Raw genomic sequence first — 13,538 nt, 5'->3', positions numbered from 1 at the left:
TAACAGATGCTTCTGGATTTCAATCCCGGGAAATGGATCACATCTCTTTCTCGATGATCCTTATGTGGCCACAGAATTTCCCTGGGCGGGTTGGAAGTTATACCAACAGTTCCAACAGGGTGCGCCACGTGAAGGTTAGGTTGGCAGTTAGGTAGATTGAACTAATCAACCTATAACTGCCTCATCAATTGTTTCTTTTAATTCGGCGCAAAAGTCGTTATATTTGCCGCCTTTTCTTAGTTCTAATAGTATGGCCCTCTTTCTAGTTTTGCGTATGGGCCGGATTGCCACTTCTTTAGCATCTAATAGTACGGCCCCGCTCCTAGTTTTACGTATGGATCAGATTGCCGCTTCTTCAGCATCTGGCTTCATATACGTTTGTAGGTCCGCATATGTGTTTCGTTCATTTGGTTTGATGAAAACAGCTTTCGGTTTCTCACAAATCCTAGGCTTCTCTTTTCGTATTACCGATTGCTTCGCTTTTTGTTTTTTGCGTGTTACCTTTACCCATTTTTTCTCATTTTTTTCTTTGCCGCCTTTTGTGGATCCTGCAGATTCTTTTGTATTCAGTTTTTTCTCTGGTGTTTCCGCCGCTGGGCTTGTCGCTGCACGCTCTGCACTCTGTCGCAAGGCAATCTGGCCTTGCGTACACTATAACGTGCTGTAACGACCTTTTCTGGCCCTTTCTATAGCTGGGGTATACTCAGCGAGGATACCAGGGTTCGTTTTAAGAAATAAATTTAAAAAAATATATAAAGAAACACTTCTGTTTATAGCAGCGTTTATTGTTTAGTAAAAAAAAGATACAATCAAGTTCTGGAAAGTTGTGTTGTAGACTGTTGTAAATGTTGTAAACAGGAAAAATTTCAAATCAATAAAGTAATGTCAAATGCGTAAGCGTTGTATGCGTTGCAATTGTTGCGAGCGTAGAAATCGTTGTAGTATTACAATCGTTAGAAGCGTTGTAAGCGTTGCAATCGTTGAGAGGCATTGGAATCGTTGTGGTTAGTGGTGTAAAAAAACCTGTAACAAGAGGAATTCCAAATAGCTTCCATTCAATAAAATCCTTGTCAAACAAAATTCTCTTTTCAATGCGAAACCTGGCCAGGATTGTCAGCAATTGCCAAACGCTCGTAGATCCACACGCTTTCTAACAGTGTCGGTGACCCGTCATCCATTCTTCCATCAGCTATGGCCAATTGGAAACCTGGTCAACTGGTTAAATTACGCTACGCCAGTAAAAGTCAAGCAAAAGGTAATTCAACCACCATCACTTCACTCAAACCAGTTCACCCATTCACATGGTGATCGTCAGCAATGGCCAAACGAACCAACATGTGCCTAGACCAACTAGTCTGAGCTCCCACTGTTGTCCCTAACAAAATCGTTACTTACCTGTAACAGGAGAAATTCCAAATAGAACCATTTGACAATTTTGCTGCCCTTTTATTTGAAATTCCTTCCATTGCAGACAAAAACAAAAATATTTTCGAGTAAACAAAGTCCCGTAAATTTGTCAAAACAAATTTCTTATTGTTGTACGCATTGGAATCAAATTTAATAAAAATAACTGCATCACATAAAAATGCGTACAAATTTCTTAAATTTATTTTTGTTTTAATTTTTGAGTCGTTACTTCGAACGACCAATATTCCTAATATTAGGAATTCTCCTGATGAAGGCAAAAGCGAATTTGCCGAAACACGTGTAGAGATACACAAAAAAAAAACTTTCGAAATAAAAGTTAATATATTTTAAAAAACAAAAATAACCGCATTCTTAAATTTGTTTATGCAGACAAACAAGACAAAGAGTTACAACAAATATACCTACCTTTTATTAGCGCAAAAAACTAATCAAAACCTATTTTAGATTACAGGGTCATTCGTTTATAAAAAATATTTGTTTAATATGTTTTAAAAAACTCGCTAAATGTAACTAACAATTTAATTTGTGGGGTTAAATTTTACTGTAAAATTTGGGCCGTACAGTGCTCTCTCGTCTTCTGCCTTAATCCAACTTCGGCGGTAATAACCCAAAACATCAACTTGCTCTTGCAGCTCTAGAACAGCCTCTTTAATGTCGAGACACCAGTGTATCTTGTTTAGTGCGGGAGTGCATTTTTCTAGTGACACCATTTCATCACTCTTCATTTTCTGAATGTACTCGTGTCTCGATGAAATAAGTACATCTACTGTTTGTGGAGGTACTTTCGGTGTGCCCACATCTATTACGGACTCTTTTTGACCATCTAGTGATGGCACTTGTATTTCTTGCATTTCCTGTTGTGTTGTGTGATTTTCTTTTTTCTTCTGTATTTCCTAGCCGCTATCGATGTTCGATTGTATAATCGCTCATAATGATTACCATGGTTATCTATGCAAGGCAGGGAGGCCATGCAAGGGTTGAGGTAATTTCTTATGGGAAATTGTATTCAGAGCCATGATTTGGCGCAGATCAGAAGTACTCTGAATTGAACCTATATCATCAACTTAACTGTGACGAGACATCGAACCTACTTGATGACTTGTCAAGTTTTAAAAGGACGGAGGAAGATGTAGCATTAACCTGAAAACCATTTCTATGAGATATCACTTTCAAATACTGAAGTAATAGAATACATCAGACGGTCCGGAAATTGTCATTTTCATCGTCTGCTTCCAGTATACCATAATCAAGATCTTATTGGGCTCGACCCTGATGGATGTTTAAACCCAGAATACATAGTTATTTTACATTGCTTGTCTTTGCATGTATTTTTAATCTTTCATGCCTAACATGGTGTTTTCATTGAGCACAAAAGTACTAAATCGTTGGTGCAACTGCTGTCTCTTAGGACAGTGGACACGCCTGTACATCGTCGGTGTGCAGCTGTTTAACCACTGTCTGCGCACTTGGATGTCCCTCGTTTTCATTCCGGGATGGTGGAAGCTTTTTTAGGGCTGGCGTCTACTCTGCTCAGCTCAGGAGCTTCTCAGGGTTTTTTGTGACCTTTTAAGTCACACCCTTCGACGCATGGCTGGATTTTAGTCGCCTCTTACGACAGGCATGCCTTATTCTAACCCTTATCCCGCAGGGGGATTAAAAATATTTATTTGATAAAATTTTGGTTGTTTTCAAAAAACTATAAATAGATTTTTTCATTGACTTGGCAATATTGTTTTTGAAGTTTTTGACGTTAGCATGATTTTGAATATACTTTGAAACACATTGTAAGGGTGGAAATTTGATACCAAATTTCTTCCTACATAAAATACACTTGAATTACAAATATCGACATTAACCTGAATTTATACAATACATTTATGGCAATATTAATTTTTAAGAAATTAAAACACAGTAGTGAACTTGTATTCCGTTATTAATTTTTTAGCACTTATTGTAGAGTAATGTCTGTAAAAAATGATTTTAATAAATGGTTGTCAAAACCAAATAAATGTACCAACGTATCAAAACCCACCCCGCATGTGCATATCTGTAATGCCCTGACTGAATTGATTTAATCTCTAAATATAGAAATTAATTAAGTAAATAAATAAAAAAAAGGAATGTATATAAAATACGTACCACATTTATTTTATTTAATTTTGGCTTATTAAAACACAAAAAAACTAGAACCGTACGGTAATGTCTGCTGATAAAATCAAAACAAAACACGGCAACAACCAAACAAGAATTGTCAAAAATTTTCACCGTAGAAGTATTTCGAAAATGGCAAGAGAGTGCAAAGAAAATTAAATATGTCTATTAAGTACCGCATACAAGATGAGACAGCAAAAAACAAAACGGAGAAATAAACAAAAGATCAAAAAAAACCAGCTGTAAACAAAAATGATGCGCTACTCGAAAGAAGTAATTGCTTATATTATATATATAAGAATACTCTCTAAAGCAGAAGTATTCAGCGACGGAATAATTATATCGAAGTACAAAGATACGACAGGTGGTATAACGTCGAATGTATCAAGTAATTACTTAAAATATATATGTAAGAATACTTTCTAAAGCAGAAATATTCAGCGAAGAAATAATTATATCGAAGTTGAAAGATACGGCAGGTGATTTAACCTCGACTGTAGCTGAAGTAATTCCCTATAATACGCCAAATATAATTGTTCATAAATACCCTTTGAATAAAATTCCCATTGATAAATCAGAAACACAAGAGCCTGAAGGAAGACCACCGAAGAAAGTCAAGCAGTCCCGCACAAAGGATTCATATTTAGGACATCTCTATCATTTAAAATAAATTCTTTTAAATACATATTTTGTTCTTAAATTTTAATATAATTAAATATACTTAATAAAATAAAAGTATTAACAAAAGAAATTTAAAAGAAATCGTAATTTTGAATATTTCGGTCACAATTCATAAATTTATTGTGACGACTTTGAAAAAGCTGAGGATACCCCAGCAAATAGACTTTGAGGAAAATGTCGTTATAACGTATTAGCAGTCAAAATTCAACTCGCACACTTTTTTCAACTTTGTTGATCAACTCCCAAGGAAAATTCCATTTAATTTAGCATTGTCAAAAATTCCATTTAGTCATTGTCAATATTTTCATTGCAGTGCTTTGTGATAAACGATGTTTTTTGTTTGATTACCTGGCGCATAAACAAACAAATCTGATGGTTTTCCAACACGGGAACAGGCAACGTACAATTGACCATGTGAGAAACATGGGTTTTGTAGATTAATACCACAAACACTTAATGATTGCCTCTGGGACTTGTTTATGGAAATAGCAAAAGCAAGCCGCACTGGAAACTGTAGTCGCTTAAACTCAAATGGTACATCAGTCGGAATCAGTGGGATGCGTGGTATCAAAATATCTTCTCTTTTATACTTTCCTTTCAGTATAGTTGCTTTTATCACGTTGTTCAGTAATTTTTTTATCGCTAACTGTGTGCCGTTGCAAAGACGCGATTGATTGATATTTCGCAATATTATAACTACTGATCCAACCTTTAATTGAAGATTGTGAGGTGGCAATCCTGGCAAATCTAGCGAGTTTAAGAATTCCGGTGGATAGTTGACGACATCATCTTCGTTAGTAGCCGAATCAACTGATTTATATATTCTCAATTTGCTTGGAATTTTTTCTTAAATTTTGAAATTTAATTCATTTACATCTATGTTTTCTGCAGCCAATATAGCTCGTTCACTCAATCAATCATGGTTTCTGTAATTTTGAGCAACATCTGGTAGCACCTTTTGAATAAGTATTTATTTAAATTATTTACAGCTCATATATTATTGACAGTATTTAATTATGTATTATATTTGAAATTTGAAATATTTGAAATACTGATAATGTTGCTTAGACAACAATAAAGTTTAAATTGAATCTACGTTTTAGTCAGAAAACATTTGTATGGGAAAAAGAAAAGGGTTTTTTTTAGGGTTTTCCCGACAATTATTAAATTTTTTTCTCGCCGTAAAAACCATCCTTGGACTTCAACGAACATTTAAAAAAAAGAATTGACCAAATTGGTCCAGGCGTTGTTGAGTTATGCGATGACCAACACATTTTTCGCTTCATTTTTATATATAAAATTGTAATTTTATTTTTATATGTATCATTAGTATACATACTTATTTGACCGTTACAATCTGTTACCGAGTTTCGACCTAACGCAGCATGTCAATCGTTGGGTATAGTTTCGTCCAACCATATTCTACAGATAAGCTGTTGCATGCCTCCTATCAGCAAACCACCGCTGACCTTGAACAACTCTTAAGGCAGGTCATTTGCACCTGCCGCGTGGTTCTTTAATTGCTTTACAGCAAGACGCACTTTGTTATGGTCATGTGAAGAAATTTCAACAGCAATATTTTCAATTGGGAGAGAGCATTTTGCCAAAGACGGAATTGATATTATCATCGTCAGATAATAGTTTGGAGAAATGTTTTTTTCATACCTTACAGGTTAATGCTTCGGGCTTAAAGCTTTTATTCAGACGTTTGGCTTTTTGGTAAAACTCACAGACATTATTTCTGTTCCTACACACCTTAATTTCCTCTCATTTGCGCCTTTCTTGATCTCGTTTTTTCCATCTGAATAAGCGTCTTTCTACTTTCTTTATCTCCCAATGTTGTTCACGCACGGTTCGCATAGCTGCTGACTGTAGGGTCCTTTTATAGGCCGCGTTTCTCGCAGCACTAGTTTGGCGACATTCGTCATAGTACCATTGGTTTCGTCGTGGGGAAGTTGTAAACCAAGGACATCTTCTCCATATGTGCTTAGGGAGTGAGAAATATGTCGCCATTGTCTACCGGCATTCTCGGGACGGGAGAGAATGAATGTTAGAGAGATGAGAGATGAAGACCTTCGACTGTCTGTCCTTATCGCATCTTACAGACGTCAAGTTTTTCTGTCTGCAGTATGTTGATGTATGTTGTATGTATGTAGTTGGCGGTACTATGCCGTATCCGTAACTTTTCTCCCACAGGGACTTCGAAACGAACGTAAGTCTAGCACATTTGAATTGTGTTGTGAGGACGGAAATTTGTACAATTTTCCATGCCAATGGTATTACAACTTCGCCCCAAGTTGAAATCAATCAGTTGTTGGAGGCGAATTCATAGAGGATGAAATTTTCGACAGATGGACCAAAGATTTCGTCTTTGATTTCGACAGAGATTTCATACCTGATTTCGAGTCTCTTGATAATCACAAAATCGCATCCAAATGCATGCCCAAGGTAAATGCAAACAGAGGCATGGCCTTGAATTTAAAGTCTTTACATTCACTTTTCTATTTAATTTTGTGATAAGCGGGTTTTCGCTGCTGGCACTGTTAAATAATTAATTTCATCATAAGATGATAACAGCATTAATAATAAAGAAATACCAAAATAAACAAACAATTTTATCCATTTCGTCACTTTTAGCTTCCAAAAGTTTACAACTCACTTATTAAATAATCAAATATATTAGCATTTTTCTTTTTTGTTTTGGTGAATTACATTAATTTATTAAATATTGAAACTAACAACTTTTCAAATCTCAAAGCTAATATAATTTTTTTCGTTTCCTGTACCACTGTACTAGCAAATATTACATTATCATTAATAAGTTACTACGTAATAACTAGTTTTTGAATGTTCTTTGACATAAAAAATGTAGACTCAATATTATTGAGAACAATTATTGTAGTATAGACAAATATTAATAATAAAAAATTTTTGAAGTGGGAAAATAAATTCCATGTGAGTTCTGATTTATGTGTTAGAAAATTTAATTTGTAATTTAATTTATAAACTGTCTTATGAGTTCATGGTGTCTTAGTTTGAGTTTTCTAGCGCTTGGCTATTAGGATGGTTTAATAATCAAGATATGTAATTGTTGTCTAATTTGTCAATTTTCTGCATGATCATATTGATCTATTGGTCCTTGTGAATAGTAATGTTTTTTACATTCTAGTAAACGTAATTTTTTAGAGTAAACGTAGTAAACATTTTTTTAGAGTAAACGTAATTTAAATGCATTTTGATTCATTGACTCTAATTTTCTAATTAGTCCGCTATTTCTCCAGTTTATTTAGTTGCTGCAGCAACATATTTGTGGCAGTATTAGGATTTGAATAAATATCAGTAAAAAAACTCTTGACAATTTTTAAAAGTTGAAACTATTATTTAACACATAAATTATTCAATTACAATGGCTGCTATATATATATTTCTGGCGTAATAATGAATATTATCATTATTTATCATCAAAAATTGTTTTATTGTTTTTCAAAGTATTCTCCACACTTTTGCATGCGCTCAAACCAATTATCGAAGCACTTTTTCCACTCCACTCCGATCAACAGCATCTTCTGGCGACGAAAATCGTTGACTAAGCATTTTTTTCTTGATGTGCGGAAATAAAAAGAAGTCATTGGGTGCCAAGTCAGGGCTGTACGGCGGATGACTCATCAATTCGACGTTTTGGTCGGTCAAAAAGGCGCTGGTTTAAGCTGATGTGTGAGAGCTCGCGTTATCATGGTGAACAATGATTCGTCTTCTCTAGTTCGCTTTTCGAATTCCTCCGAAATCTTCAGGCAAACAAATTGTGGTGTACCACTCAGAAGTGACCGTCCTTCGTTGCTCAAGCGGAACAGTCGCCACATGATCAGTTTTGCCGAAGAAACAGGCGACCATTTGTTTCGAAGTGCTTCTTCCACGAACAACTTTCGTTGTATTTGGCTCGTTTTCGAAGACCCACACGGTCGATTGTTGTTTTATTTCGGCATCATACGCATAGATCTATGATTCGTCACGTATGACAATCTTGTAAACATCTTTTGAAGCACCGCGAACGTTTTTTTTCAACATTTTTACACCATTTAATTTAATTTTTTGGCCGAGATGAATTTTTCAAGTCTGTAAATAAAACAATTCACAATTAAATGAGAACATGTTCTGAGTGATGTTATACTAAAAAATGTCAACCTTTCCAATGGAAATGTCAGATTGCAGCTGGCAACACTTAGTGTTGCCGAGGGCAGCCCTCGTACAAAACTCATATATTTTACAAAATAATTTATAACTCAATTCATTTCTTCACTTCCACCACTTGCTTACACCAAGTACGTTTCGAATCAAGAAATGGATGGTTGTCTTCGTGAACAACATCGGAACCTTAAGTATCCCCTACCATTTTTTAATTTATGTCTAATTTATTTTCTATATGGTACTATTTTACTTTTACAATTAGAGAAAATGTTATAAATATTTTAGATTAATTTTTTTTTAATGTTATTTTATTAGTTTCAACTCTTTCATTTAACATTTTAAATAACCCTTTTAGTATTTCGTTTTCCTTACATACGTCACTACTTACATACGTCATGTTGTTGTTGATGTTGTGGCCCCTGAGGATTTGAAAGCAGGTAACATAAGACATACATGGGTTAGGATTTATGGTATTCAATCTCACTGATATTAGCTTGCCACTTTCGAAAAAAAATATTTATTTAGTATTAGTGCCGCCATCTATGTGTCAGTCACACACATTATTGAACGAAGTGTTATTAACTCAGTGTCCCCTAACTTTAGGGTCCCTAGTCTCAAGTTTCTTCTTCTGGTGAAAGGTGCTAAGTATGTTTTATTCAGATTAATCGAGTCATTTCTCATGACACCAATTTTGAGTTATATCAAGAGCTAGTTCCATACGATCAGCTATGGTAGAGTCAAATTTGCCTCTAACCATGATAACCAGATCATCTGCAAACCCCTAAATTTCGTATCCGAGGTCATTAAGAGTCTGTTAGAATCCGTCAAAGACTAATAGCCATAGGAGCGGTGGTAGAACGTCTCCTTGAGGGCATCCTTTAATTGACTTGACAGTTAATCTATTAGCTCCAGTTTCAAAGATTATCGTCCTCTTTTCAAGCATATTGAGAACCCATGTTATGATCTGTCTATGTATTCCTTTCCTGAGGATTCCTTCCTCAATTGATCTGAATGTTGCGTTATGAAACACTCCTATAATGTCAACCGATGTGCAGAGAGCTATTTCTTTATCGTTAAAAGGCGACTAATAATCATATTGTTCAATATGTAGAGGTGAAGCTTTAATGTAGACTTCCCTGATATATTGATCTGCTTTCGGTATAAAAGCTACCCTAGTCTTTGTCCAATATTTAGGTATCACGTCTACTTTCAAACTTATCCTAAATTGTTTGTTAATATTGGTGCCAATATATCAACGCCTTTTTGAAGAAGACGAGCTGAAAGTGGAAATGGCCCATTAGTTTTATTGACTGTGAAGATTTTATAATCTAGTGAAAGTTTCCTTCGTGTAACCACCAAGAAACGATGGTTTCCGTAGTCTCAATATACATGGCACAGCTTAGAAAATGACTACCCCGACAATAGCTGTCTCGTTTCCTCCAGACTTTCCGTAAAGCTTCCGTCATCCTGTGTTGGTACAGATAGGCCATTTTAGTGGTCTTTGTTGCGAGATTTCTGGAGTCTCGCAGTCGCTGAAAGTGTTGCAATCTTCTCGCAGTGCCTCCTTCATGACTCCCTCTCTGATTTCTTCAATTCCAAGTCCCCACTAGACTTGGCTCTATTAAATAATTGGTGAGATTTTTTGTGCAAAATGTCCAGTTCCCTATTCCACCATGGGATGTTCGTAGAACGTTTTTTTTTGTTAAGTTCGCAGCTATTTTCAAAATCCTCTGTAATAATGTTTTCATCTTTCTTAACTTCAAGATTTAGTTCCTGACAATTAGTTATTTTTTTTCCCAAGGCAACAAATGTTTTGTTTTAAATAGATATTATATAGCGACCAGTTGGTCTTAGCATCCTTATGAATACACTCGCTAGAGTGGGATCTAGTACCTAGGTTCATTACATTTATTTATCATCATTAAATTGTTAGAAATGATATAATCAAAAAATGTCTCACCTCATATATTAGTGTCCCTGCTTCCCCATACTGTATGGTATGCTTAGTCTACATACGTTTTTGTATATATACAGTTTATGCACTACTTTGTGGCCAATAATTCTTGAATGGCCACAAAATCCAGACAGTGTTGTTCCACCAAAACTAAGTCTATATGAGACTGCTATATACTGGCGGAGGTTTCCTGCAAGAGTCTTACGATCGTGGCGGGGTCCGCGACATTATTTTCCTTCCAGACCTTGCCACTTTTCATACCGCGCAGCAATTCTGCGGCCTCCGAATCTTTCTTTTCCCACTTGCTAAGACGACCAGAGAGAGCAGAAGACTTTCGGTCTTGGGCACTGATTCTGCCCACTCTCAGTGACTTCTGGCTGCTTAACAGCAGAAGCGACCACAGATGTTGATGGTTGCTCATCAGCAACCACAACCTTTGCTAAGTCCATAAAAAACTTTATTGTCCAGCTTTTCAACCATTTCTGATGAAATGGATTCCAGAGCAGTCGCCATCTCGACGAAATCGCCCTTATTAAGTCCGTGAAGCATGCGTCAATTCCTGACACGCACGCCCGAATTTTTGCACTCAATTTGTCCCAAAATTCTGTCGTTTTGCCAAGAAGCAGAGGCTGAGCAGAGGCTCGTCCAGACAGTTAATGATAAATCCGGGCTGTAGACTGTAGCCAGCAAAGTGAGGCTTCACCCCAGGAACTCGATAAGAATTACGCACTTTTCCATATCAATCCAATTGCGCACTTATCCATATCAATCCAATTGCGCACTTATCCATAACAATCCAATTGCGCATTTTTTAATATCTAAATATTATTTTCACTTAAACTTTCCTTTGTTTTTACTTTACTTTTATCACTTGCTAGTATATAATTGCAGTAATGACTTTGATTTTTGTTTTGTTTTCATCCTTCATATAATCTTTTGTCATTTCAAGCTCTACTTAAGAGTAAACAATTTTCATACCGTCAGTTTTTTTTTTTACTTTGTATTTACTTTGCGCGGTTCAGTTTTTTTTATTAAACCACTTGCGCATATAAAATGACAACTCTGACTTTGATTTTATGTACACGCTTTGTATGAATTTGTGGTTCTGTTTGGTGGACTGAACCTCTAGTCAAATGTACGCTCAGTTCAGTGACGACGCGTGCCCTATCTGGAAGGGTGTGCGGCCCTTCTTTAATGTTGTTTTTACATGTACCACTTATATTAAAATATATGACATCTTTTATTAATAATAACTATATTATATAAGGCAACAATATATTCGCGCAATATTATATTAACAATTCATTAACAAAATAACATATTAAACAAATTAAATTAATAATTTATATATAAATTTAATATTATATCAATATGGAAGAAACAAAACTTTTCACATAATTCTCGTAACATCAAACCAAATTTTTTCAAACAAAAGAGTTTGTACTTAAAAACATACATGTTTGTGCAGTGATCAAACAAAATCGAAACCACTTGCAATGTGCGCACAAGTACCCCGCACAATAAGAACAGAAATTCGTGGGTGCTGCTGTTAAAAGGGGAGAGACGAAATGTGATAGAAATGTATGGTGAGATGAGCTGCAAACTTCAGCCGCTCATGCAACCACTTTGGCAAATCATCATGTTGGATTCGTATGCATACAGTTGATATTCGAATAGAACAGAAAATTACTCTCATACAATTCCCACTATATAAATCTCTATTTCTGATATTACGAACGGGAGCACACGCACATTATTTTGTTCATATGTAACGTATGAATGTGCGGCCAACTTCTTAGCACACAAAGGGGAGAGACGAAATATAATAGAAATGTTCTGTGATTTGAGCTGCAAATATATGAGCACAACTAACAAGTATAGCGGCTAACAGAAGCAAATTAATTGAGTTTTCATAGACAATTATATTTAATTGTTTTTGCTAAAACTTTAAAAATATATATTTATATGGAAATGTAATAAATAATAATAATTCTTGATGTAAAGATACTTAATAAATTTATATACCTATGTTATTTAACATTTTGCAAATTATATTAGGGTGTTCACCGCACACCTCCGCACCTTAGAGCAGTCGTCACTGGCTCAGTTATTTCTCTTATCTTTTGTATTTGCTTTACAAAGGCTTTGAGGGTAACTTTTGAATCGCTTGCTCGTAACTTTTAAGTATAATATGGTATATATATATATATTATATTGGATTCGGTAAGTTAATCTCCGTGTCTTATACGCACTCCTCGAGAGGTTAGAGTGAGAGCAGTCACCCGAATTGGGATTAGTGTTGGTTGCTGCTAGTGTAGCGGTTAGCATTTTTGATTTGACCGGGGCATTAACAGAAGAGCAGGAGGCAGTGTTACCACCTGGCATAGTTGTCGAGGTGCTCAACGATGAAGCAATACTTGTGCTGTCTGTCCGAGGAGGGACTTTGTAATGATGATTGTTTATAGACGCTTACCTTATAAGGCTTGTGCATTATTGTGTTGTACTTGTTTTCTCCTATATTGTTGGTTAAAGCCTCCGCGATTTCTCCCTTGGTAATCACGTTGTGGTTGTGATTGTGTAGAGTACCTATTGTTGTTATTATACCTGTTTTGTGGTGTGTAGCTGTTAGTGTACCTATTTCGTCCTCTTTGGTTTCTACGATAGCCAACGGGTTGGTTCGGTACTTTTTGTACTTTTAAAACTCTATTTGTATTCCCGTGAGTCTGTTCGACTCTTAATGATAGATTAATGGCTTCTAAAAGTGTTTTAGGTTGTGCAGCTAATACCACGTTCTGAATATCTTCTCTCAAACCGTCTGTATACACTGTCAAACCGTATTTATCGTTTAATTTATGTACTAACGCTTTTTCGGATTGTGTAGGTTCAGAGCCTAGTTCTTTAATTTGTAAGGCTGACAATTCGTATACTAAGTTTGTTATTCTGTCTTTATAGATTGTTACCGAACTGTTCTTTTGCGTGACGGAATTGAGTGAGGTCTGTATTTGTGCAACAGTTTGTTTGTTGCCAAAATTGTGGTCCAAAATCCCTTTCAATTCTGTTATAGTTTTGGGACAGATTACCGTACTCAACAAATGTTTTATTTTTGGTGAAATCTTTACCGAGTAGGCTATTTTCACTA

The 13,538-nt window shown here is 35.6% G+C and overlaps 1 protein-coding gene across 1 annotated transcript; it reads right to left on the bottom strand.

Annotated features, from left to right (window-relative positions):
• Positions 1-4,564: 4,564 nt before the first annotated feature.
• LOC119662612 (ATP-dependent DNA helicase pif1-like) lies at positions 4,565-12,784 on the bottom strand. Its single transcript, XM_038072269.1, has 2 exons — positions 12,682-12,784; positions 4,565-5,106 (listed from the first exon to the last, which is right to left on the bottom strand). The coding sequence occupies exons 1-2, from the start codon at positions 12,782-12,784 to the stop codon at positions 4,565-4,567; spliced, it is 645 nt and encodes a 214-aa protein (XP_037928197.1).
• Between the last annotated feature and the right edge of the window lie 754 nt (positions 12,785-13,538).

This window comes from Teleopsis dalmanni, chromosome 1 (genome assembly GCF_002237135.1).
Source record: "Teleopsis dalmanni isolate 2A chromosome 1, ASM223713v2, whole genome shotgun sequence".
NCBI classification, from domain to species: domain Eukaryota; kingdom Metazoa; phylum Arthropoda; class Insecta; order Diptera; family Diopsidae; genus Teleopsis; species Teleopsis dalmanni.
The sequence above is the reverse complement of the archived record's forward strand: the minus strand, read 5'-3'. Positions and strand labels throughout refer to the sequence as shown.

Bases quoted from the DNA above. Each gene is read 5' to 3' on its own strand.
- LOC119662612 (XM_038072269.1), bottom strand. From the start codon at position 12,784: ATGCCAGGTGGTAACACTGCCTCCTGCTCTTCTGTTAATGCCCCGGTC. The intron at 5,107-12,681 runs GTGACTGCTCTC...TCAAAATTTAAG, and splicing joins CAACACTAATCCCAATTCGG to AAAAAATTCCAAGCAAATTG.